This window comes from Diplotaxodon limnothrissa, linkage group LG7 (assembly GCF_057381915.1).
Source record: "Diplotaxodon limnothrissa isolate DT_005_m linkage group LG7, D_limnothrissa_male_GT1.1, whole genome shotgun sequence".
Lineage (NCBI taxonomy): Eukaryota > Metazoa > Chordata > Actinopteri > Cichliformes > Cichlidae > Diplotaxodon > Diplotaxodon limnothrissa.
In genome coordinates this window covers 33,910,957-33,938,855 of record NC_140602.1, presented here as the reverse complement: position 1 = coordinate 33,938,855, position 27,899 = coordinate 33,910,957, and the positions used below count along the sequence as shown (strand labels likewise).

Sequence of the window (27,899 nt, the reverse complement as noted above, 5' to 3'; positions counted from 1 at the left end):
GCAAGAAAAACGATTCGAAACAATTAACAAATGACTAAAAAGTAACATCAATAGCATCCAGTGTTTCAGGAACACAGTGGAGTTGCACATCAGGTTTTTGCTACCAGCAAAATGCAAGCTGATGATACAAGTTTTTTAAAAAGGCGTTTTATTTCTTGTGGGAGCCACAAATTGCCACAAGTTGTTTATTAAAAATGACAACAGCACAAAAAAACCTTAGTCATACTTATTTTTAGCCTCTTTGGACAGATGGCTATCCCAACACAATGTAACACAACCTCAACCTAACAACACACCTAAATGATGACTCATTAAATCAATGCAAAACATTTCCAGCTACCCAGCTGACTTTTGTAGGACACGGTAAAACCGAAAAGAAAGAAACGTTTCTGTTTGTAAATTTGGAAACCTTAATTTCTTTTTAATCTCATATATGAAATATTGATTGGTCATCAATAAAACCATCAACAGTTCTGGTTTCTAATTGGCTGACAGGTGGCCGCTGAAATCAAATAAGAACAAACGTCAAATAAAGCTCTTCTCTGCCACTTATGGTGACTTTTAAACTGCTTCAGCTTCTACAAGCAGGTACCTGAGCGGTAACACTACCTGCACACTGCGGGACCCACGTGGAGCCACTTTATGTACCGACAGGGCAGATGGAGATTTCCAATGAGTGTGTACTTGTCATTTGCTAGTTTATTAGATCCACCTAATCTACAATCTATGTGATAATAAAGACATATTTGTGTGGCTATAAAAATAACTGCAGGATTAGATGTATTATCTTCATTTATTCATTTATTATTTATTTGTAAGTTAACATGTCTAGTAGTTTCCTTGTTCGTGCTCTTTAGCTCCTCTTTTAATTGTCGCGATGGAGAAAGGAGCTACTGGGACAATGTGAGTGTCTATAGCAAATATATTGTGTGTCTTTGTGTGCGGCTTCTCACCCATGGTGTCCATGTGCAGCGTTCTCCTCCGCGGGTTGGAGCTGTAGTGCTGGTAGTACTGACCGGCCGGCTTAGTGGGTGACGCCGCACCGGGACTCCCCAAGCCCAACTCACCACCACCCAGTATGGACTGGTCGAGAGACATCAAGACACAGAGAAAGAGAGAGAGAGTTAATCAAACTCATCATTGAGTGGAATCATGTGATCATGTGGACCCGTGAATAGAGACGAAAACGATGGTTATCAAGGCTCCAATGGCGAGACACAGCTAGTCACAAATTCAAATACTGCCTGACAAAAAATATGCAGATACACATCTTCACAAACAGATTTATTTGATGTATCTCGGTGTTCATTTTTAGATCCAAATAATACAAAATCAGAGGGATTTAAGCGAAGTTCAGGCTGTTTGAACTGTTCTAAACATCTCAACTTCATTGTCTTGACAAAAATATTAGAAAAAATATAGTAACAACTGAATGTTTTTATTTTTTTGTAGTGTAGAGGAACAAGAAAACAGAACCTGGAAGGTATCAGAAGTGTCAGCGGATCAAAGAGTTAAGTGTCACTTGCAGTACTGACCACTGAAACATGAACACTGCTTGAAACAAAAGGTTTTGATCACTTTACACCAGACAGTGAAGTTCATGTTAGACTGTTGAGAATTTACTGTAGTATCATTATTCTCTGTAATATTGGAATAGTTTGAAAAGGAATTAGGTGGAAAGGGGAAAGAAATTGTTTCAAAGGTATTAATGTAGACAATTCAGTGCATTTTTTGAATTATTTATTTAAAAAAAAGTATTTTTAAAATAATGGAAATGCTAAAAGAACAGAACTGAAATGTTGTCTGGAGTCCTGAAGAACATAACAATGGATGTTAGATGTCTGTAAATGTAATGAATCGAATCATCAACATGTTTAACACACTGTATCTAAAAGGTTCAGTGAAGCTAAAACACTGTTTACAGAAATACCTGAAACATCACAGAATAAAGTCACAATACACTGGCCAGTTAAACTCTACCTGCTACAGGATAATAGCAATGTCAAAATTAGCACTCTATAGATAAGACCCACAAATTGCAAAAACACAAGACAGGCCAGAAAACTCCACAAATGTGACGGTAATAACAACCTTCAGTGCACAACTGCAGTGCAGCAATGTTGCATTCACTTAAAATGCAGCAGTCGTGTCATTGTCGCTTAAAACTGAATTGAGTTCCAGTACAGGGAATTCACCTCAAGTATGGAAAGGGCTAAGGATCAAAGCCATGAAGGCTAATATGTTGGAATGCTAGCTCTAATAAATGAAAAACGTTTATGAAAATTAAAATGATTCAGTTTTCTGACTTAATTAAATTCTATTTATGCCAAAATCAAATGCAGAAGATGTACATGAAATTCAACTATTGATAGAGATTCCTGACCTCTATATGATCATTACCTTCTATTCCATATCTCTTCTGCAATACAATGATTTTGAATGTGTGTGTCACCACGAAAAAAGGAAATATTATAATATTTAGTAGAAAGCAAATTAAGAAGTAAGAAAGTAGTAGTATGCATGGTTTACTATAAATATATGGAAGTTAATGAATGCCAGTATTATGATACAATAATTTAAAGTGAAAATGAAAAGGAAAAAAGAAAAATGAAACTCAAATTTTAAGGTTAACATTTAAAAAATATAATATATAATATAAAATAGCCAAAATTTTAATAATACCTCCACTAACAAGTAAATCTTCAAGCATAGCTTTCTACACAGCACATAACTAACGCTATAAAAGTTCAGCTTCATACAGACACATAAATGACCACCCGGTTATCAAGACGCTTCCTGTAGACACAGCCTACCTGAGACACCTCAAACCGAGCTGATAATGACAAATGAAACCCTGGTTAGTGATGGTATTTACCTCCATGAGAACGACCCCATGCTGCCCAGCGTGGAGATGTTCACCTCACGGCTCAGTCTAACTTCTCCTCGCTCTCTAACTTATCTTCTCCTCTCCTCTCTCTAGAGCTGCGACTCTGTTTACGGCTCAAACTTAGCAAACCGCGCACACATTGTCCCGCTAATTAAGTTCAATGATTTCGGCAGCAACAAGTGGCATCTGGGCTGATTCTGAGAGGAGAGAACTCGAGAATAAAGGACAGAGAGGAGAATGGAAGAGAGGGTCATTTTTCTTTCTTTTTCTTTTTTGAAAGTGGGACAAAAAGTAAGTGAGGAGGAAAGAGGTGAAAAAAGAGCCGGCCTCCCCACCCCCTCCTCCTTTAAATGGACTCCACCGCCACTCCGTTAAAGTGTAGAAGACCACCCCACCCTCCACCCCCCCATCTTTCTCGTTAAGTAATTAGTGTGCAGTGTATTTAAAGCAGAGGGTGGAGGAGTGTGTTCAGGGTTGTGGGGGGGGTGTTTCGGCCCTATTCTGAATTCTGATCAGCGAGTCGGCTGAAAACAAGAGTTAGCTTGGCACTGCCGGGCCAAGGAAGGCTTTTCTCATGCTAAGCAGGGCCTAAGTAGGCCAATTACAGGGCCAGCCTCGGTCTTGGAGCCATTCTCCGGCTTAAAACAAAAGGGCCCTTGTCTTAAATAAAGTCAGTCACACACAGAGAGAGGCAGAGGGAGTCAGACACAAAGGCACACAGTCACACACCATTTCAGTCATCCTGTGTGTTTCTGTGTGTGTGTGTGTGTGTGTGTCGTCAGGGGGTAAAAGGAGGTTCCCACTAAAACAAAAAGGGGTCTCATTGATTGTGGTCGCTTTTCTTTCTTTTCTTTTCTTTCTTTTTCTCCCCGTCCTCAAACATCGAGCCAGGCTGGTTGGTCACCCCGGCAACTAGACAAGCTGGAGAAGAGAGCAAATGTGCGTTTGTCTCGCCGTCTGCGACTCTTAAACATTTATCTTACATGCTATCCGCTCTTATTACTCCAGCAGATACGAAGGTGTAGCGTGTGAAGTGGCTACTGTGGGAGCATGAGAAAAAGAATAGATATTGTGACCTTTGACCTCTCAGTGGGGGTGAAGCATCACAAAAAGAAAAAAGAAAACACAACAGAAAACAGAAAGCCTGTCCTTTTCTTTTTACAAACCTAGACCGTCTTGGATTTACTGTAATAGAGAATGATCGAACAAGTTTATATTGTGTTTCACGTCGTGTATATTTGCACATATTTTTGATGTTGTCTGTCCTTCATTATGAACTGCAGCCATTTGGTCAGTGCTGGTTGTCTTAAAATGTGCCACATAAATACACGTTGGATTGTTTAGGTCACGTTTTTAATTCAACCAAGAACTCCTTACAGTGCTAAAACATGTTTTTGAAACTTTTTTTAACAGGATTCGCATAAACAGAATAAAGTAAAAGTTACAAAATTAAGCAGACTACAGCTCGTTGTTATCTATAACTGGTCCTGAAACCTGTGGTAAACCAAACTCAACATACAAGATAATTAGGTCTAATTTCAAATGAATGAACATGACGCATCTCGAGCTTCTCGAGCCGGGTAGTCGTTGGTCAGAGCCTGTAAACAACTCGTTGTAAGCCGTTTCCTTTTCGGCCTATCTAGAAGACTCAATGTACTCAAACTGAGGCTTTCCAGTTAATACCATATTACAAGTGAAATGTTAGCTATACAATTTTATATGAGATGAAGAATATTCCAACATTAATAGACTTTAATAATCAACTGAATGTTTAATTTCTTCTGAAATTATTTTTTTATTTAAAAAAAGCATCTTTTCTTATGAAGTCCAGGTAAATTTAGCCAGCCCGAAACTTTTTTCTGGCATTTTTGACACCAGATGAATGCAAAATTACATAAAGCAGCATGATGTGCCAAATTGTAAGGTAGGCAGGTATAATATTTAACATTTTCATATGATTTAGTGCTACTGGATGCTGACAGTTAGATCCCAGATCTGCAGGTATTTACTGCAGGTATTTACTTCTAAAAGGAAAAGACAAACATTATCAGAACCATAAAGCGCGATCTTCTGGGAAAGAATTTAACTTCATATCAATGGTGTTATTTCTCGAGCTAAAAACTGCAACTCTCAGTTTGTTTTCTTCTTTGAAACCTGAAGAACACACAAATTTTGCAAAATTACAATCTGCCAATAGACACAGCGGTAAGCGATTTGTTGGGCCAATCAGCTTACTTGACATTTGTGGGGCGCTTGCATCGGCTCCTCTGTGACCTACAGTTACCCACAGCTCCCTTCTCTGCATAGACCTACAGGGATTTATCTTCATAGTGTTATCATTCCAGCTGTACTCTCCTGATATAATCGTCAGGTTCACTCCTCCTCGCTCATTCTCCTGCTCCTGTTTTACTTTCTACATTATCATGTTTTCTCTCTGTCATTATCTTTCTCTATGCGTGTATGTGTGTCTACAACACAGACACACACAGACACACACACGCAGAGCTCTGTTTCTCACAGAGCTGACTGGGCTCCGGTACCCAGCTGCTCGCAGAGACGATATTAACTAAGATAGATTACCAGAGAGAGAGGGAGAAAGGGAGAGGAAGATGCATGGACACGGACGGAAACAGAGAGAAATGCAGAAGAGGAAAGCGAGTGGCAAATAGGAAATGGAAAGAGAGGACATGATAGGAAAAAGATGAATAAAAGACGGTGAAGAGTGAGGGAGAGGCATAAAAAAAGAACGGAACAAAGTAGCTGGCATGATGGATGGCTGACTGGCTTCAACAAGCTCGACGTTCCTTATAAATACGAGTGTTTTCTGTCTCTCTCCCCTAAATCGCTCCCTCTCCCACTCGAACACTCTGTCCTCGTGTGACTGAAAAAGCAAACGCTCACATGTCATCAATTTCCACCATCGCAGCCATGAGAGACAGACACAGAGAAAGAACGAGAGAGGGAGAGAGGCAGGAAGAAGTCATTAATTACCAGGAAGTGCTGGCGAGGCAGCGGCGCACCTGTACGCCAGCTTCGCTCCAGCTGACACACACATGTGTATATACAAAGACACACACACACACACTCCTGAGGGAGAGGGGCCTGGAGGCTGCTACCACAGACTGTAAAACCAGCAGAGACAATTGGAATAAAACCGGACGCTCACGTAAGACAGTAGAACCACCAGCAGCTCACAGTTGGCGCCATTAAACAACTTAAATAATAAAGAAATAGTGCCCATCAAAAAGCTCAATATTCTGTATTGGAAGCAGCACGTGTGCCGAAGTAGGACAACGTTTATGGGAATTTTTGATTGATCTTATGTGGACTTTGAACAGCATATGCTGCATATTAATTAAATCTATTGTGACATTATATAGTTTATATTACTTTTGATTTACTACTAGCGTTTATTAATCAATAAATCAAACTTTAAAGTTTACGGTGGCATCAACTGGGACAGATTAACCCACACAGGGGAAAAGTAGCATAGCATTTGATGCTGTGCTCCCAAGAAAAAGCACAGCATCAGTATCAGCGTGGAAAACAGCTGAACCATTTATTGATATCGCTGGTCATGAATAACATTTTCCATTTGATTGTGTTGTTTAAATGCTGCACCAGGACCTTTTTTTGTCTGCTTTTGCTGTGAATTCCTAGATGATTAGCAGAAGCTATTGTGGATGTTTTTTTTCCACATCCAGTGACATAAACAAGTAATATTTCTTAAAGAGTCCCCAATCAGGGAACCCCATCCATTAATCTGTCAACTTCCAATATAGCCATTTCATCTTCAGGTCAACTCTTGCTTTCCCACTCACAGGTCATAATTTATGAATGCAGATAAATGTAAAAAGCTAAATTGTCTTCAGATGATGTGCAATGGTTTTGAGATTGCATTTCACCAGATGTGTTCCTGCTTTTGCTCTCCACACAAGCTGTTCATTAGAATGCAACCAAAGCTTGTTAAGATGTGATTCATCAATAGAACTCAAACTACAAACATAATCTAGAAAGAGTCTGGTGCCATCAATCTTGTACTTTTCTTACAGATTCTGCACGGTCACGTGCGTGCACGTACACAGAGATTCACCCAACAAATACCAAAGTGGATGTGTTAATCACGAGTTGTCCTGGAATGGCTTTTACCACCTCCTTAATTCCTTTTTTCTATCCATCCATCCTCTTCTGCATGTAGTGCAGTATTGCATCTTAGCAGAAGCAAGTGTCATGAGGCACGAGGTGGGAAGCACCGCAGACAGGACAACCAACCATTCACACTCACATTCATACCTAATTTAGTCACCAATAAACCTAATGTGCATGTCTCTGGAGTGTGAAAGGATATATCAGTGCAGACCAGGCCTGTGAGGTGATGGTGCTAACCACCACTCCACCATACTGTCCTTCTTCTTTTACAGTAATTGATGAGAAAATGTATAAATGTGACTTGTGTGGGATATCAGAAGAGCTTTGTTGTTTAATTTGGTTGCATGAGGTTGTTGCTGTTATCATGGTCAGCAGTTTTACCATGGCACCATGGAAGACACTCTAGCACCATAATAGAGTGAGCCACTCTTGAAGTCACACAAAGCTCACAGTCACTGCTGAACTAAAGATTAGTCCTTATCATATTTCATTTTCTATTGATCTACAGATGTGTATTTAAAGTAAGTATTACTAAACTTATCACCTCATTGCCAAAGCATGATCCTGGGCTCTCTTAAGGTCTAGACTGCCCAGCCATGGACATGACCTTGAAGGTACATGTTTTGCATTATATACACACAGACACATATATATATATAGCAGATACTGTGACTATAAGTGCAGTGATCTTTAAAAGAAAGAAATTAATATTTGATTGACAGAAAGAAGAAAAAACAAAAGAAACTGACTTAGAATCATTTCTGCATGATTTTCTTCTTTTTTGAGAGCTTAAAACAACATTATCAGTGAGCTTCTTCAATGACGTGTTAATTTTTTATGCGATGAATTGTTTCATGCCATCTGCTGGATGTGATAAAAAGAAAGGGCTTTTTAAAAGGACAAAAAGTATAAATGTAATTTTTGTTCTTTATGTCAGTGGTTGACTGCTTCAGGCTGACAGCTGAGAGGGAGTGTTGGTGTATCCTGCAGCTTCTACATCTCTCTTCAAAGAACTGCACAGTGAAGTGGCTGCTGGTTGTGGAAGAAGTGTTTTTCCTCGTTCTAGTTTCCCATTTCAAGCCTTTTCTTTAAATGATATCCTTAATGTGGCTGAACACAGAGGTAATGGTGTGATGATATGCGACAGACGTGCACAGTTTTAGTCTTTTATTTGAGGTAGGTCATGTTTGAATACCACACTGGCATAGTGGACAGGCCTAACAAAAATGTGTGTTGCTTTCAAAGACAGCAAGTGAGCTTCAACCATTTTTTTATGGAGGAGCCTTTATGATGTATTAATTGCTTTCAGTCGTGCTCTGGAGGACGTCAGGAGAATCAGGTTTGGACACAGTCGGACATCACACAGTCTCAGGAACTGGCAGGTTAAAGAACATTCAGAGCTTATCGACATATGTGATCTCACATGCAGCCTGCAACTAGGAGCAAAAATTCTGGGCGGCATTGCATGTGTGAAAAAATGCTTTTGACACGTCATAGTAGGAAAATCACAGGTGGAACTGGGATTGTTCGGTTCCATTCAGAGTCCCAGTGAGCCGTGGCAGTGAACCAGAATGCACAAAAGCATAAGCAAATGTTTTTCCAGCCTCAGGCTCAGGCCACACAATTCAAAGAGCGCACTAAAGAAGGGACTGTAAGGAAAATAAGACGTATTAGGAGTGACAAAAAGAATACAGCATGGCTAAAACAGAATAAAGTGGAGGAGGTTGAAGGATACACTCAGATGTGACAACAGCATACGTTATCATATCAAATTACCCTCGACTACAGGTGGGCAGCCCTGTTCTGACACACCACCATCCCTGTGCCAGAAACGTGTTCGATGAAACAAACATGGAGCTCATGGAGACCCTCAATGCTGAAGTTCATGGCTCTTTGCTGCACACCACACCATAAACACCCAAATCTCTGTGGCTAAATATTCAAATACTGAAATGTTAAGGAAGCAGGAAGTTAAAGGAAAGAAAAGCTGCTCTGTGTCATATGATGAAACATAAGACTGTATGTTTGTGTAGAAAGTTATTTCAAGTTTCAACAGAACAAAGCATCTAAGAAGCCGACAGAGCCAATCAAATTGCAGGACTGCCATGACAACACAAACACACAGAGAAACAGCCAGTAAAATAAATCCACCAGAGTCTGTGTGTGTCATTTAAAATGATGCTGGTGTAAGAAAAACCTCAGGGACAGATCACAGCAAACACACACACACACACACACACACACACACACACACACACACACACACACACACACACACACACACACACACACACACACACACACACTTCTGCAGTAGCGAAGGATCCACTCGCAAATGCCAACTTCCTCCATCTTCTAACTGCTCCAAACACCCAATAGCACACACTTTTACTCAAACACAGCAAACACACACACACACACACACACACACACACACACACACACACACACACACACACACACACACACACACACACACAGCAGTTCAAAGCATTTCTCCTTAATTAGCGTTCAACGCTTGGCTTGACAAATAAATAGTGATCATTTAAGAACACTTAGAGAGGAATCAGACAGCACATTACACCTCACAATATCTGGCAGCTTCCTGGATGCAATTAGGGGGATTGGGGGGGAGTTAAGGATGAAGGAGAGAGAAGGGAGGAAAGAGGTAAGAGTTAGAAGCTCAAAGCAAGGAAGCAGAGAAAGGAATCTCGAAGGAAGGAGAGAAAAAGAAAGGAGAGGAACAAAAATGCAGAGAGTAAAAGACAGAAAGGAAAGTTTGGTATGAGAGGAAAAATTACAGATGGCAGTTGGTTACAGAGGAAAAAGGGAATGAGAAATGACAGAAGAACTGAGGGGAAAGGAAGGAAGAAGGTTCAAAGTTGATGACAAGTGACAAACAAGTAGGGAAGAAAGGAAACAGGATAAAAGAAGAAGAAGGAAGGAAGTGTAAGGATGACAACGAAAGAATGAGGGAGGAAAAAGGTAAAATGGAAGGGAGAAATGGAAAACACATGAGCAGGGAGGAAAGAAGGAGGTAGAGATCAGGAAGGAATGACAGTAGGGAGGAAAAATTCATAAGGAAAAAGACGACAGAGGAGAAAGCCAGGAAGAAAGATGAGGATGGTAAAAGGAGGAGAAAAATGAGAAAAAGACAATAACGGGACAAGGAATGGAAGAGATTAAAGTAAGAACAATCTGAAGAAAGAAAAGAAGAGATGGAATAAAGAGGGCGAGTACAGAACGACCTTAAGGAAAATAACAAATAAAAAATGGAGAGGGGGAAAATGGAAGGAGGGGATCATGAAGGAAGAAAGAGGAGGAGACCGGAAAGGAATAAATGATGGATGGAGAGACAGATTTATATTTAGAGATGAAAAGAGAGATGAAAATGAAAAATAGGCTTCCCTGCAGTGCCATCTTGAACTGATCACTCCCATCATGCATCACTCCCAGCTGCCTTTACTTTGTAGTTCTGGAGACTTTTTAGTCATTATGACCAGGAGCAAACAGACCCAGAAACAGAGCTCAAAGAATGGATGTTCACATTTCCCAATCAAACATATCCTTCAAGTCAGAGCTGACACGTGATTGGCTGCAGCTCCTCTAACACTCGCTAAATTCGGCTTCGGGAAAACCGAGTTGAACTGAACGAGCAAAGCCCCGGAGTTCTCCCATAAACGTGAAGACGATGATTCATTTCCATAATCAGATGGTTGTTTCAAACACTAACCTCACATCTTCTAAAAGGCATTAATTTTGGACATTTTTACATATTCGTCCATTAAGGAGAAATTAAGCCCTAATGATGCATGAAAACGTCGGGGATATGAGCTAGTGCCGGGAAACACTTGAAATAAAACTTAATATGACTGGATGATTACAATGTGGCTCTGATAAGGGTAAAAAGAAGCAAATCCATTTAATCTGTTTTCACTTTTATAATACTTACTAGTATAGGTAGATAATGGATAAATTAGTTAGGTTTTTAAAACTTTCTAAAACTCTGTTGTGGCTTGGATACTAGATATGACTGCTTAACCTACTTTTGTTGAATTGTTATTAAACAGAAATAATACATTTTTAAAATTTTCTGATGTGCCTCTTTGAGACTCTTTTAATGTATCCACACTTCCTGTTGTTTCTCTCTTATTTTGCTTATTTTACCTTTGGAAACAAATCATATTTAAAGCACAAAAAAGAAAAAAAAGCCATATTCCAGACCAATGGAGAGTGAGAAATGTAGGATATAAAAGAATGAAATAAGCAATGGTGATTTCTTTTTTAGATTTGTATAAACTAACAATATACAGCAGGGTGACACCGATATATACTTTTTAAGTTAACTTAAAATAGGCATCACCTGATGATTTCCAGGGAGCTAGAAACAGCATTTATGCAATATTTTAGTTTCATTTAAAACATTAATATTAGGGTTTAACCCTGGGAAACAAGATTCCCAGGAAAACCAATCAGTACTATTTCACGATTCCTGGGAAATGCAATGGTGAGAAATAGGAAAATATTAAGCTGGATGCAATACATTAAAAAATATATATAGTCTATTAAGGAAATGCAAACCATTGCGGTTACATAGCACATGTATGTTCTGACTTCTGCGTTTGTACGGTAGCACCTTTTAGCCAATCATTCGTTCTGTTGCAGGCTATTCGCACCACTGCTATAGCAACCAATGGTGCATTTCCTTAGATTGGAGGATGATGCTGTTAACTGCAAACTTTGTGATCAGGTAATAAGATGTTCAGGATGGTCAACAAGAGGACACCATCAACATTTAGACACTCAGCATGAAGTTCCAGAGGAAATCCCATGAAAGCATTATATAACAAAGCTAAAGATACAAGCCTGTCCTAATAAAGGTTCTGCTAACTTTGCATGAGCATTCATTGAGTTTACGAGCGTAGATTATAATTTAGCCTTCGTAACCTGTCCAGGACGCACACCACCCTGTGGTAGCTGGGATAGGCTCCAACCCCAACTGGCGACACTGAATTGGATAAGTAGAAGAGAATAGATGGATGGAGATTATAATTTATTGCTTTGCTATTACAGTAGGTATGCTGCTTTGTGGTCACAGCCTTTCATTAGCAGAGTGACAGTAATATTTCCTCACATGGCATGCTGAATGCAAAAATGGAGCTTATATTTAGGCTAATGCTGATGACTGAAATTGTGTTTTTAGCCTAAATAATTATCCGAATAATCCGCAAAAGTCATATTGTGAACATGTATGCATATTTCTATTTGTTGTATTTAGTGCTGCTTTAAATGTCAGGGTCTAGCTGATTTAAAATGTCAAATTTTGGGGAAAAATATAAAATCCTAATTATTTATCATACAAGATAAGTGTGTATGTTTTTACAGGCTGTACACTGAGCTATATCTTTAACCTCAGTGTGGACCACGCTCTGCTGAGATGAGAACATTTAAAGTATTTTGCTGCTTCTGTGCTTTTTATTTGTAAAGTCAAAAAAAATCTTTGAAATGTCCAAAGCTTGGGCTGCATTTCATTCTCATTTAAAGGAAGTTCAAGGTCTGTGGGATCCAGGAAGTTCTTGCTTCATCTGCCACAGATAAGAATCCGAGAGAAGACCTGCAGAACTGAGCTCTGATGAAGGGAACACACATGAAAAATATCAGCTGGCTTTTCCACAGCTCATAGATCAAGACTGGATTGCTGTGTGTGTGTGTGTATGCGTGGGAGAAAGAGAATTAGTGCAGTTGCTGGTATATGTATGTCAGCATGTGTGTGTATGTTTGCATTAAAGTTTCAGCACTATCGTGTGTGTGTGTGTGTGTCAGCTCTGCAGTGTAGATGTGACAGCTCAGTTCTGTTCTGTGTCTGTTACCAGCTGTTGTACCTCGCTTGCAATTTCTGTGTGTGTGTGTGTGTGTGTGTGTGTGTCTGTGACAGCATACTGTTTGATGTTTGAGACAAGAGAAAGGAGACAGAGTCAACGTCACTGACAGAGAGTAGCTCCCTGGTTTGGCTCCGTGATGCCTGCCGAAAACTCGTTAAATAAACACAGTCAACTGCTGCATGAATCAATCAAATAATTTTCACAACCAAATATACCCTCGCAAAACAGCAAGCACACTGAGCTTCTTCTCAGTGCTTCTTTTTCTTAGGAGCAATAATTGAATTAGGAATACTGCTTAGAGTAAAAGTATTTAACATTAGCGAGATGTCTGTGGCTACACCAGCAGCTATGAGGCTTTAAACTAAATGCAAACATCAAGAACTTTAATTAAAAAAAAGATGCAACTGGACTTTTTTAGGTTTGTGAATATATTTTCACCTCTCATCCTCTTCAGTTGAAAAAAAAATCCTATGTTGCATGGCTAGAGTTATCACATTCAGAAACTTAGTTCAGCTTTTTATGACCGAAGGGGTAACAAATGGCGGCGGTATTTAACCCCTACTGGGGGTTGTCCCCTTTGGAAGTGGCCCTGAGGGTCACCAGATGATCAAGGTGTGAAAAAAGGTGTGTGCCATTGGAAAGCTGATTCTGTTCACCTGGATGTTGTCAATGTGTGAAACATTTCATCATTCATCCAAATGACTTCTGCAGTCTCTGAGGCTCCTCTGAGACTCTTAGACGTCCTATGTCTTTAGTTGTTTAACATCACCAATAGATTGATATTTGTATTTGTCCTGTCACCCTCCCCTCCCTAGAACCTAGTTCCCACTGTCGCCAAAGCACTTGCTCATAGGGGGTCATACGATTGTTGGGGTTTTCCCTGTTTTGTTTGTATTATTGTATTATCTTTACATTACAGTATAAACACCTTGAGGCAACTCCTGTTGTGATTTGGCATTATATAAATAAAATCTAATTGAGTTGACTTGAATTGATAAGAACCGCTGTAGGTGATATTTATTTATAATCACTGGGTCACGAGATCAAATTCTATAATTCCATACTTCACTGGTGCTTTATTGACCTAGTGCAACCCAGCTGACTGCTGAGACTAGCTCTCTCTATCCTTGTCCAGTTGTATCCTAGCTATTCTTCTGCTCCTTAATATAGCTTCCCAGTATTTTTGAATTGTTCTACCATCTACTGATGGTACAGTTGCTTTCAACAACTGTAACTAAAGGAGCCCCCAGCAGCTACAGTACATCATGCTATACTTGCACTGGATGGTCCTGACACTCTAAATGTGCAAAATGAATGAAACAGGCACAAACTCTGAGCTGTCACTGCTGATGCGTCAACAAAGACAGAGCATGTGAGTCCAGCATCGTGTGTGTCTTTATGATCAATAGCAAAAAATAAAAGTGCCGATCTCTGCGGCCGGTAAATGAGAGTAAATGACAGCTGAGAGTCTCCTGAGAGAGCCGAGCAGCTGTGTGTGTGTGTGTGTGTGTGTGTGTGTGTGTGTGTGTGTGTGTGTGTGTGTGTGTGTGTGTGTGTGTATTCAGATCTGGAGAGCAGCTGTGAATGGAACACCTCACTACAAAAAAAAAAAAAAGGAGGATGGATGGATGCAGAAGGAGATAAGACTGACTATAGACAGATATGACATAACTTGGTGAGGTTACAGACATGAGGCAACAAAAGCCCCTGTCTGGTGCTGAACCTCCTCAAAATTTTCTGGTCTTATTTGTGTTTAGCTACAGGCCCGTAGATCAAGGGGTATGTACCATAACATCAGGATGTAGTCACTGTATGAACAACAAAAACAAACAGATTTTCAGCCTGCAAACATCACTGATTGCTGGCAATTAACAGCTGTTTACAGTAACAACAGAAAACAAATATATGTCTTCCTGTTTTTGTTTTTTCTTTAATTAGAGTTTTTTCCAACCAATGTAAAGACTTTAACTCTTTACAGTTTTTTCTCCACTCATTTCTTACTTCTATGCCTTCGGGCTCCCAATCCATTAATGCAGTTATCACGTCTTTCTTGCTCTTCTCTCACAGCTCTGCATTTTATCACACAGACAGAACAATTTGCAAAACATTTAGCATAAGTATAGACATGGACCGCAGATTTGACTTGATTACCTGAGAGATCTCTGCTCACAATATTTCAATCCTGTTTCCAAACCAGTGCCAGTGTCAAAGCTACAAAATATCTAACAGGAACACCTAGGTTAGCAGCAGACACAAAAATGATGTCACACCTGCTAGCTCATGTCCTGCTTTGGTGTCGCTTTGGCTTGTCATGCACCAACTTGACCAGGTTGAAGACAAGAACCATTACGACAATATAATGGTACAGGAGCCGTGATATTCCCAGATTACACAGAGGGGGACGCTGCAACTTGAAAACTTTGAGGAAAAAAATCTGCATACTGCAGTGAGTCCGGCGTGCCACGAGCACTGGTATAAATGTGCTGACATCACAGCTGGCACAACCAAGTCAGTGACTTAGCATAAATATCTCACTCTGAGTTTATTACGTGGGGATTACAAAACATGCAAAGAGAGAGGGAAAGCTGTAATCCACAGCAGGTCTGCAGGGGTCTCCCACTGTACTTAAGCTGAAGTAATTGAGCTGGGAATATTATAAAACTATTTTGTTTCAAACAATGCATGTAAACAGTGAAGCAAAGTGTAAGATTTGTGTCATCTGCTAATATATCACTGAGTTCCTCTTTGCTTTGCATAAAGTTGTTTGTACCAAACTGGCTGTTCTAAAAGAGAAACACTTTTATAATGTACAAATGGCCCAATAATAATGGAGCCCAATTAGGACAGACTACGGTCAAAGCAGCTTTATGAATATTTCCCTGCATGTAACAGTCTTTGACTTGTCCTTGTATTTTTCTTGGTGGACCAGCTGTTGGGGGCTTGTACTTCCTGCTGCAACGCCATTGGTCAGAAAGGAGCCAATGGGGGTGAGAAGAGAGTCTGAATGAATATGATGATGAACACACACACACACACACACACACACACACACACACACACACACACACACACACACACACACTTAGAAGTACTGCATTTTTACAGACAGGAGGAGATAGACAGAAAATGAGAGATTTGCTTCTTCAGTGGTATGTAAAGGTGAATAAAGACAATCTGTAATCTGCAAAATAAGACAGCAGTGAAAAATGTGAATATTTTTAGGTATTATTAGTTATTATATTTTATTGTCATATGCTGCTAGTTTTTAAACGCTGTTATGCAGGTCTCTTCTTAGCATCATCCCACGTAGCACCCAAGCGGACGAGTACAAACAGAGCTGCCTGCTAGCGTTTACTCGCTAATTCAAGTCACTGAACCAGACCTCTAGATTGTGTTTATAGCATTGGTGAATTTTAGAACATTTTAATGCTGCTGTATAACAGAAATGATAGCATGCTGTGTTTTTAATTGTAAAAAAGTTTATCTTATTAAGGACCTGTCAGCAGGTATCTGTGTCTATGTGATGCACATGTACAGTTTACCTTACTAACCAAGCTTGCTAGCGTAAATTGTGATGTTATCATTGACTCTCTTTTATAAATATGACCGTTTCTGAAAATAAAATAAACCCATAAATATGGTTGTGACTGGAATGCTAATGTTAAGGCTTCAAAACAGGAGTTCACAAACCACTGGCTGATGTCAAGCTGCTACATCCATCTTTTATATACAGTCTATGCTGGCAGCAGACAACCACATGACACCTTCCCCTCCATTTTTTTTTCTTTCTCAAAATCCATCTCCTTCTTATTTCTGCCACAGTACAACTATGACAGCAAAGAAACGCTGGACTTTTAGACAGCTGTATTACTGATGCATCAGGTCACTGACACGGGCTATTTTCAACTACTGACCTAAAGCTGCGATGTAAAAGTTCTTTGGGAACATTTTTGTGACTGAAACTTGCCAGAAAATTGAGAATTACTGATTACTGTCTACGGCAATTTTAGGGACATGAGAGAAAGCGAGAGAAAATGCTCCCCCACAAAGCTTAACACAAACACAAAGAAGGATCGGGAAATGGTAACATTGGTAAAAAGACATTATCTTTGTGTCACTCAGGCTTCAGATGCCTGACCTGCTGTGAATTTAATATGAGAAGAAAGTTGATACTGCACTGATGATCTGAAATGACCACATATAACATTTTATTTCTTAAGTGCACCCATAAACACCTCTCACATTGATGATCAAACACCGCCACACAACCACTCAACTTATTAAAACTCAAGTGGATACGCTGAAAAGCAGCGCATCAAAGGGTTCTTTGTGTTTTTAAACCTCAAAGATCTGTACGTTTGAAAGAGATCGAAGAGACAAAAACAGAGTGAAAGATGACAAATGAGAACACAGCGAGGACAGAGACCACAATGCCAAGTTTCTCTCTTTCTAGTCTCTTACCCATCAGACGCAAAAATGTTTGGAGAGCCCTAAAGTGCTCACGAGTTTAGCTGATTGAGGATATTAGCGGTAAACAAGGAAGCCGAGGGGAATGACACACCTGCTGTTCTTCTGCAGGTAAATGTAACTCAAGATAGCCCACAGCACAGATCCATCTATAAAAATGACGTCGCTATGTTATGTTGCAGATACAGTATCTGCATGTGTATTTAATAGAGTAAATCTAGGTTTATTCAGACTGAAAATTTGTAAGTGCATGTGTGTGCACCTTGTTTAATAGGAAAATGCGGCTTCCAAGTGGCTCCCAAAACTTGCAGAGCTTCAAAAACGGAGGCTTCAGCACTTTTCACTGACTGATGTGTGAGTGTGTGTGTATATAGGAAGGGTTAAAGGCTTTTTTTTCATGTTGCATTCCAGCAGAACCTCACATCCACACTGCTGCTGCCTCAGCGCTCGCTGCCGGCCCAGGACTAACCTGCTGATCTGTGAGGCGATAAGTGGATGACAGGCAGGCATGCTTTGGTGTGGCTGAGAGAAAAAACTGTGTGCGTGTGTGTGTGTGTGTGTGTGTGTGTAAGCAGTCGACATAGTGGCTTTGGCTTGAATGAACGACAGAATGAAGAAGAAGGGAAAAATTTCAGATGGGGAGGAAACTGATGAAAAACCCCAAACAAGATAAGAAGATATAAAGAGTGCGAGACGGGATGAGAGACGGGAAGATCATCTACTCCCATCCCTTCATCCAGATGAGGAGGGGTTTTCTGCTTATGTAGACAGAATTCCCCTTTAGATAGCAGCTATAAGAAAGTCATGTAGTGTGTTTGTGCGGGTGTGTGCTGGCTATATATTATACTGCCAATGAGGGTGTTTCCACTGTGGTTATGGGAGTCCAGGTGATACTCTCAGCAGCAGTGAAACCACAGAAATCCCCATAAAACCAGAGAAGAACAAACAATGTGCTTTTCTTGGCCATAGCAGTGGAAGTTAACAAAAAGGTGTATCCTCAGGCTAGCAGTAAAGGAACTATCTGGAGAATATTAGTCTTAAAGTCTTAAAGGGTTCATCTTCTAGAAAGAAGGCAAAAGATAAGTGGATTTAGTTTGAACTTAATATTTCTTTTAACTACCAAGAGAAATGCATAATTATTGGGTTTTACCTCTTGGTGATTAAACATATTAATGGAACGATTGGGAGACCAGCTTGGTAAAGCTAAAACTTGATCAAAAACTCCAGAACAGCTACCATGTAGCAATGCAGCTTAATATAATGTTCCATAACCATAAAAGTCGAAAAGATTTCTTGGAAGCTTGAACTTTAACCCAGTGTTTTCTCTATTCCATTAAACTTGTTACAATTTGCACACTGTATAAATGTAGCATTATATGAAGTAATATGAAGTAAATAATAAAAAAATATCTGTTCCCAATATCCCATGTAATCCAACAACGTTCTCATTCTCTCTCCATCCTGGTGTTTGGAGTATTTATGCTACCTTCTGTCAGCAGACTCTGGGTTTTGGAGGGTGTCTGGATGATTGTAAAGGAGCACAGCTCACTGTTGTGATGTCGGGCTCTTACACTGGCATCAAACCATGTTTCCCATCCCACAGCACCCATTTACAGCTTGGTGAGAGTCACAATGACCCTGTCAGGTTCCACGTTCAAAGTGGATGCAAGCAGTCACTAAGGAGAAAAAGCACTCTTATGCAGAAAATAAACACTGGAAACTACTGTCAATGGACCATTGATGGTACCAGCCATCGCTTTGTGGAACGCAACCTGATTGGGTAACCAAAACTAGTTGACCCTAAAACCTAAAACCCAACTATAACACAAACCATCACACTATATAAATGTAAACTAATATCAGTGAATTATCACATATTCAAAATAGTATTGCACATACTTTTTTTTATTTATTAAAAGCACATTTGTGCATCATATTAAAGTTAAAAGGGATTCATTAAGCTCATTTCCAGCTCCACTTTTTTTGGACCAAAAAATAAACCATCTTTGCATAATTTGCAATTCAAAATAATACTTCTCAATCTTATTCTGGGCAGCCCTTCAGTTTATCCTCTGTCTGCAAAATATCATTTTTAGAACCGCCCCCTTTAAGCCAACTTTATTCTGATTGGCTGCCACTCAGAAACACAAAGGTAGCTCATCCGATTAAGAATATTGATCTCTTCACATTTTCCAAATTCATCCAGTGGGCTGGATTGGAATCTTTGCTGGGTTGGTTCTGGCCTCTGGGCCTTATATTTAACCCTTTAAGACCTACCATAGAACCAAGTCCGCCAGAGCTTATATTATATTTTTACATGCTGTGGAGCCATTTTTTGGGAACATTTCAAGTTGCTATACATCAATACAACCATTATAGCCCAAATTTTAATAATATGTCTGAATTAAGTGCATAGTAATTACATAAATTGCAAAAAAGTGCAATAAACTACAAAAAAATTGAAAATCGTTTTTGCTTTTTTAACATATATTTCTAGTTAGAGAAATTTAAGAGGCTTATCCCTCAAAACTGTAAATACAAAAAAGTTGCACAAACTAGTTTCCCACCAAAGGAAATTTATTTTAAGTGTCTTCATAGTTTTATTTTTGAGATACACCAATTTTCATATACTGCAGGAAAAACGAAAAAATATATTATAGTGCAAATTTGCAAAATAACAGCATATGCATCAAAATAAAATATTTCCAGCAGTGCAATATGAGTCCTCAGCATCCCAAAAACGACACAGAAAGTCATAAAGTCAAACATAACTTTTAAAAACACAAGTATAAGCTCATAAGGCCCTGATGGTAAAAAAACTACATTTCCGCAAAATGACGTCACTTCCGGTTTCGGGCAGGTCATGGCGGTCATGTGATAGTTCACGCTGATGGACGTAGGAAGTGTTACGAACAGCTGATCGGATCGGCAAAGCGTGTTTCTGGAATATTATGTTTTTGTTGCTGCAAGTGATTTTTATGCAGCTTTTGCAAAGCTATATGTGGAAGGAAACCTTGACCTAGGACAACCTGATGGCATAAGATGTAAGTACAACTCCTCCGGTTTCATATGCAAAAAAAATTATTGCGCTAGCTTACGTGGTTGCAGTGCTACCGGGATTTAAAAATAGTTACGCAAAATGGAGTGTGTCCGCTCCGACCGGCTTTAAATGGTTAAAACCTCTGGTTTAAACCATCTGATATAAATATCAATCTGCTCATAATGATCTGGCCAAACTTGACAATTACATTTCGCCCCAACAATTGGTTCAGAATGAAATGAGTTAAAAATAAGACAAAACATGGTCCACAGAGGATGAATCCTACAGCTTCCCAAATGTCACAATTGTTATTAATTGTATCAATTATTAAACATAAAAGGTAAAAGCATTAAAGCATCCGAACTCCAGTGGCTCTGTGCCCCACACGCATGAATCCAAACATCTGGTTATTTATTTTTCAATCCCTTTTTCTTCTAGTTTACTACAAGATTATTTATTATTTCCAGCCCTCTTAATCACTGACCAATTCTCTCTTTTTTAAATTCAGCTATGATTACATCATTGACTAGTGTAAAATAATCCATTTTCCCAAAGAGAAATTACTTTACATGAGTACAATGTCAAACTGAATAATAGATTTCAAATGAAATGGCAGTCCAGTATGATCATCGAGTGTTTTGGAACTCAGATGGAGGAAATTGGCAGAGACAAAATTATTATGTCTAAATTTAAAACTTCCACAATAACTGCAGCCAAAAATGTGGAACCAAAACCTAAATTAACTCAAAACTCCAACGGAAGAAATCTATTTGGTTTGGTCTGAGACTGGCGAAATAAACTGGGGTCATTGGAAATCTTCCTGCTGTTAGTGTGTGAGCTCATCCTCCCCTCTAAGTGTTTTTCTCTCTCTCTCTCTCTTTCTCTTTCACTAACAGCCGAGGACGAAGCCAGAGGATTTTGGACTTCAGCCCAGCATGTAAATTTATCTGCCATTTCCAAACAATTTCCATCAGGAGCCATTCAGACTGTGTAGCAGGACAATTTGACAGCAGCCCAGTAGGAAAATGGCCAGTGAGGCAGTAATGTTTCATTTATTTCATATTTTTGTCCTCTACGGTTTGCTGTAGCCTCGTACAAAGGCCACAGCTGGATATAAGAGGTGGTTATAAATAAAAGATCAGCGAGGCGGAGATAAATGGAGTAATGGATGGATGGAAAGATGGATACATGGACGAATCAAAGGCTGATCAAGTTAACAAATCAACTGTTAGATGGACAAATGAGTACAAATGGATGGATTTATAAAAAAAAAAAACAGTGCTTAGGACAAAAAAGGAAAAAAAGTGGAGGGAGCAGACAGTCAATAGATGGTCAGCTTATATTTGTAAAATAAACAAATAAACAAATCACATAACGAGGAGGTATCTATAAACGTATGGATCCACCACCAAGGACTGATTGCGAAACGCTTCAAATGTCCGTCAGAGAAAACCAGCATATGAATTAATACACTTCCCAATGATTGAATGAATGCATGAATAAATAAAACGTTCAAATGTCATTGTTGAATCAAAAAGACCTCATCAGTCGTTATCAGTCCCATAAATAGCTCCATCAGGTGGGGCATTCTGTGTACTAGCAGAGCGTTATCACCTCATTTGATGAAGGATGTTCCTCGCTGCTGAATGGAAGTAGTAATCCTCGCAAGACTAGAGGGCGAGAGGAAGCTTAATCCACTCAACAAGAGTTTAAGTCTTGTATTTTTGGATTTAACGTTATGTTAAAAGGTTTCTTTCAATTTCATGAGCTATTTTGGTTAACTTTAGGCAGCAAGTTTATGCAGTTAAGTTTAGCCATGAAAGGTAAAGGTTAGAAAGGATTATAACTTGGGTTTAAATGCCTCCTGTGAGAAAAGAAGTACATATTACAGTTATTAATCTGTATGTCTCTCTGCTCATCACTGATTAAAATGGATAGTAACAGCTTACTGTGCTGGCCTACTGGTAATATGAATGATTAAAACAAGTCTATACTGAGCGAATCAGCTGGTAAACTGATGAATGACTAAATAAAACAAAGGAAGAAATAAAGTCTCAGGGGGCAAACGGCACCTTTATTTAATTCCACCTGCATGACAAGTATTCCAGTGCCTACAACTGGCACATTTAGCATGATGGAGAAACTGGTATGTTGTCTGTGTGCGTCATTGTTTATGAGGTTGTCATGGCCAAATCGTGTCCTCATGAAAGATCAAAAGGCAGGAAGGCCTTTCAAAAGTCTGAGTCCTTCGGATGCCACATTTGGATTTTTGCTTGTCTTTACTGTCCATCACTTTGCTTTCTGAGTTCTCTCCATTCACAAGGATCGACATTAACGGTTGCCCAGTTGCCCCAGGCAACCAGATTTGGACCACTGTCAATCATTTTGTTTGGTCTGATCGGCCCTGCTGGCAGTCGCTTTTCCTGTTATTAAACAGATTCTCTGTGTCCACATCATCCCGAAACACAAGGTCTAGATGATGTGGACATGACATTGATCACAACATCTCTAGAATGCAATTATAAATATTATAACATTATGACAATTATTATTATATGAGATTCAAGGTCATCATTGAATCAATGTCACGATTCCAAATAAGAGCACGAGTCCTTGTTTAATTTCATTTCATTTTATTAATTATTAACTTGCTATCTGGGCTCTTTAGGAATTCAAAAGGCAGGCTCAATCCTATTTCTCCCTAGAAGTGATTTTAGTGGTGCTATCTCAGTTTTGCTTGTTAGCATGCCAACACTTACTAAATAACATAAAAGTTAGTGCTATTTCATCATAAACACTTGAACACCATGCATAAACAGAGTGTGCACAGTGATGTTAATACAACAGGTGCTGTTGATTTTTTGTTTGTGTAATCAATGTCTGGACCTGTACTTTATATATTTTTATGTCCATGCACGCAGATGTCTGTAAGGATCTCTGTGAACAGGTCTGGGATGACCCAACTTTCCTTTTGCAAATTATTACTAAGAGTTATGGTTATAACTCAGACACCAGGCAGCAGTTTTCACAGTGGAAGACCTTTCAGTGTCCAAGGCCAAAGAAGGGAAGATTGGTCAGCAGTGTAACTATGAACATGCTCCTTGTTTTCTCTGAAAAATTTTCTCTTGCACATTCTTTCACAGGGGTCAGATTCTCAATGCTGAATCCTGTTGTAATATTCTAAGTGAGAACATTTGGTGCAAACAACCTGAGCTGTGGTGTGATCACAGTCGGGTGCCCCTTCATTGCAGAGTATGCATGACAGAGAGTACTTTGGCCACACCAACACAACCATCACTTTGTCTTCTTTATTCTGAAATTTTATTTAAAGGATAACTATTTTGACTCAGTGGGGTGTTACAGATGGTACTTGACTTGCTCACAAAACAGGACCTTCAGGGATGGTTTCAAGTATTGCAAGAGTGGTAAAAGGAATCTATTGCTGTACAAAGAGGCTACTTACAAGAAGATGAAGGGCAAATTAAGATCAGGAAAGATGACATACAAACTAAACTGTTAGTTTGTATGGGTATGAAAAGGTCTAACTGATAACGTGACATTTTTACCTGATGACAGTCCTTGAGAAAGTCTGGTGATCACCCAAGTCATTAAAGTTTACCATCTGGGAACCATGAATATCTGCATCAAGCTTTTTATCAGTGATATGTAGCAATATTTCAGTAGCGCAAAGATTAACATGCTGGTGGTGCTAAAAGTCAAGTGGCCAGCAAAATGGACAGACTTCAACTGCATCATTTCACTTTGCAATGAAATAATGACAAGCTAGCAGATGAACATACAGACCAGCAATCGCCAAAGGCAAGATTAAAATTAATTAGACCACAATTTCTAATGTAGCGCCAAAACCTACAGTAACGCTAAAAATATTATGATATTGAAGAGTCACACATCAACTTTAGGAAGTGGATTAATCAGAAACTTGTGTACATTTGAACTACATAGCAATTAAATAATATAATCAAATTCTCCACTGTTATCCGCCAGCTTTTATCAGATCTGAAAGTCAAACTTCTTGATATGCAAAAGGAAATTTTTCACATACAGTATTTCATAGATTCATAATAACCTGTAACACCTTTTAGTACAACTTCGATATTTTTAATCTAGGAAACGCACTTCTTTGATAAGCTTTAATTAAAGATCATTGAGACGAAAAGAAAAATAAATCTGTAATATCAGATTCCACACGTCCAACAACCTGTGCAGCAATGAAACGTATGTGATTCTTTTTTTAATCTGGTGGTCATCAAAATACAGCGAGCACATCAAGCCTCTCTTTTTAATCAAATGCCAACATCTGTATGTCTCTGTTAATTATCAACATGTATCTTTTCATTGATGCATATGGTCCATGAGAACGGAGCAGGAAGATTACAGTACAGATTCAGAATGTAGTAAAAGTCGTCACAACACCTGGTGCTACCGTTGGTGATACATATTTCTTTGAAAACAGTTGTCCTTAAAGTTAAAATTAATAACTATTTGTTTAATGAAGTTGGGAATAGTTAGATAAAGTTAAACATCTCTATTAAAATTATACAAAAAAATATGTAACAGCTGTTGTTTATTGTAGTCACGAGGGTGATTGACACATAGCAAACAGAGTATTCTATAGCTTTTATTATGTGGACTTTAAATGACAGCACATGAATATATGCATGGATATTAAGTTGCAAATGAAGGTTCCCAACTTTTCAGAGAGTGATTGGTAGCTGTTGCACAATAATAACTATCTGAATGAAATAAATTATGCAAGAAACAGCGTCTACAATCAGCCAACAAGTCAAAGACGACTTTGCAAATTTGCATGAATCCTCTTTACGGGAACAACAAAGGGACATGAGTTTAAACAAAATGTTTGACAATTGGGAAAAAAAATGTTAAATGTTAGAGTTAGCTAACATGTAGCAGTGCAAAGCCACACTAGCCAACAGCTTATAGGAGAGTGAACTTACATTAACAAGAAAAACATAAATGCTAAATGGACATGAAAACTCCACTGGTAAGATTATTCTTTGTCTGATGGGAGGTTACTCTTTTACACCTTTGTAAGATAAAAAAAATGCGTGCACAATCAATAGCAATACAAAGAAATCATACCTTCAAAACCTTAAGCAGTACTTTGACATATAATATATTACATTGTTTTTAAAAAGTCATCTTGTACTTGAGGATATTTTTATTCTGTGATTGTGACTTGGGTTGATTGGTTAACCTTGTTCATCACATAAACCCATGTGTTTGGATGTCAGTGACCAAAGAAACATGACTTTAAAATAGCCATTGTAAATAGCTAATAAATGATTATAAATACATAATAATACAATACTGTATAATTATTCCATGTTAATAAACAATTAATTGATTTCATTGTTTGTTAACTAGTTTATAGACCACTGGACTCTTTCTGATGTTTGCTGAAATTCTGAAGCTGAAGTTTATAAATGTTATGAATATTTTTAATTAATTCAAATATTTATACTATTTATATCATAAATATTATTATGAAGATTATAGCGATTAAGATGTAATATTTGATTTAAGGAAACGTAAGACTAGGCAGGGTGGAGGTACTTGTGGTTTATGTTTGCTTTTTAATTTTGTTAGCACCTTTTCTCTGCTTTTACTTTCTCTGGATTTTTGGTTTGGCTTAGGCACAGAGAGTGTTTGAGCAGGTTTAAGAGCAACACAGTGGTTGGTATAAGTGCACAAAAACAAACACAAACTAACGACATAAACATACATTTTAACATTACTAATTATTTGAAAAAATTAATACATTAAAATAACTATTTACAAAAAATAATCAGCTATCAGCTTGCCATTTATCAACAATGGTTATTACAAAATGTTTAATGATGGTTACAAAACTATGGTGATGTCAACTTCCTCCTCTTTTTACAGCATAAGTGACTGAGATCAAAAGTCACATCCAACTCCAAAAAGTCACTTTAGAACACTAGGTTTAGGTTGTGCTCACTTTTCAACACTGGCATTTAAACGCCTCATTTGCATATTCAAATCCCCCCCCTTTTTTTTTGGTTGTTTAGGGCCACATTAGAACAATCCTCTATAATCTTTATTATCCAGTGGGTAGGATATGTGGGCAAAAAGGCATAAGGTGGGTACTGGCGACATGCTACATGTTATTCTGGAGACATTTACCAAAAGCACCAATGGCTTTAGGTCTCTCCTTCAGGCCACGTTCCACAGTTAATATGCAAAAGTCCACAACCACAAGTAAAGATTTTGGTGCTTAAACCTCGCATCTCTAGAGCTGAACATCCTCTACTACTGATACCAAATCAAACTCAGAGTTTGCTCTGTTTTGCCTAAATATATTTACTGCTTTGTCTCAATCAAAAAACAAAAAAGAAGCAATAAAGATGACTGAAACTGACACACTGGTTGAATAAAAGAAGACATTTACATTGGGACTGACCTGATGGCAGTGTGGGTTGGACTCTCTGCCATATGAGTACAAACTCCTCTCTGTTTTACCTGGAAGAGGAAGAAGAAAGGGCAGTTAGGCAGTTAGCAAAAGCAATCAGCTTAACAAAGACTGATCTTTATAACTACAGGAAGGAAAAAACAATTACTGGTGTGGAAATTATTCAGCTTTAACAGATCAATCAACTCCAAAGACATGTTAACACAATAACACTACACAGCGTCGGTACAATCAGGTCCAGGCAAAGTTGCCCTTTGTCACATGCTCTCACCATCACCAACAACAGGGACATATTTCCCCGGAACATCAAAACTGTGCTATAGTTTTTCATCTATTAATTTAAAGGATAATTCATTCACAAGGAGCCACAGAAAAAATAACTTTTTGTAGAAACAGCCAAAGCCAGTTTTCCTGATCACAGACAGTGTGTGTGCTCTGTGTGTTTTCTGCTCGCTGATCTCTCTGCACAACAAAACGTACATCTGCTATGCCTGCAATGCATAGATCCGCATACAGAAAGGCAAGGGCTTTGTGCCACAAAAACAAAATCAACGCTTTCATTCTCCACTTTCTTTTAGGTGTAGATTTAGTTTCTTTGCATGAGAAAAAAAATTGAGTGTTCAGCTGAACAGAAAAATTAAAAAGCAACCTGCCTCACGGAGAAAACTGAACTCTCCTAGTGAATTTACGAGTAAAGATGTTTATAGTACATCGCCAACTCTAATGGTTTGCCATATATGGTATTATTCTGCTCTTTCCCATCTTTGTCCCTTTGGAGAGTGATGTTCCATAGAGACTAATTAGTGCACTCGCTAGGCAACCAATTCTACTGAAGAAAATAGTCAATTCTTGCGCAGTTGCATACTACTGTGTTCAGGCTATGCAGACTATTTTCTCCATTCCATTGTGGGATTTTTGAAGGCAGCAAATAATGGATGAATTTTACACTTAGAGTTCAGTTTCCAAAGTTATTGACAATGATGTGATTTTGGGAAAAAATAA

At 38.7% G+C, this 27,899-nt stretch overlaps 1 protein-coding gene across 4 annotated transcripts in view; it reads right to left on the bottom strand.

Moving 5' to 3' along the window:
- tcf4 (transcription factor 4) overlaps positions 1-27,899 on the bottom strand; it is a 255,612-nt gene that overhangs the window by 103,095 nt on the left and 124,618 nt on the right. For all 4 annotated transcript variants that reach the window (XM_085359625.1, XM_085359626.1, XM_085359623.1 and 1 more), the window contains 2 exons: positions 26,889-26,947; positions 954-1,083 (listed from right to left, as the gene is read on the bottom strand). In XM_085359625.1, coding sequence (XP_085215751.1) covers positions 954-1,083; positions 26,889-26,947 — 189 coding nt within the window. The remainder of the gene's footprint in view (positions 1-953; positions 1,084-26,888; positions 26,948-27,899) is intronic.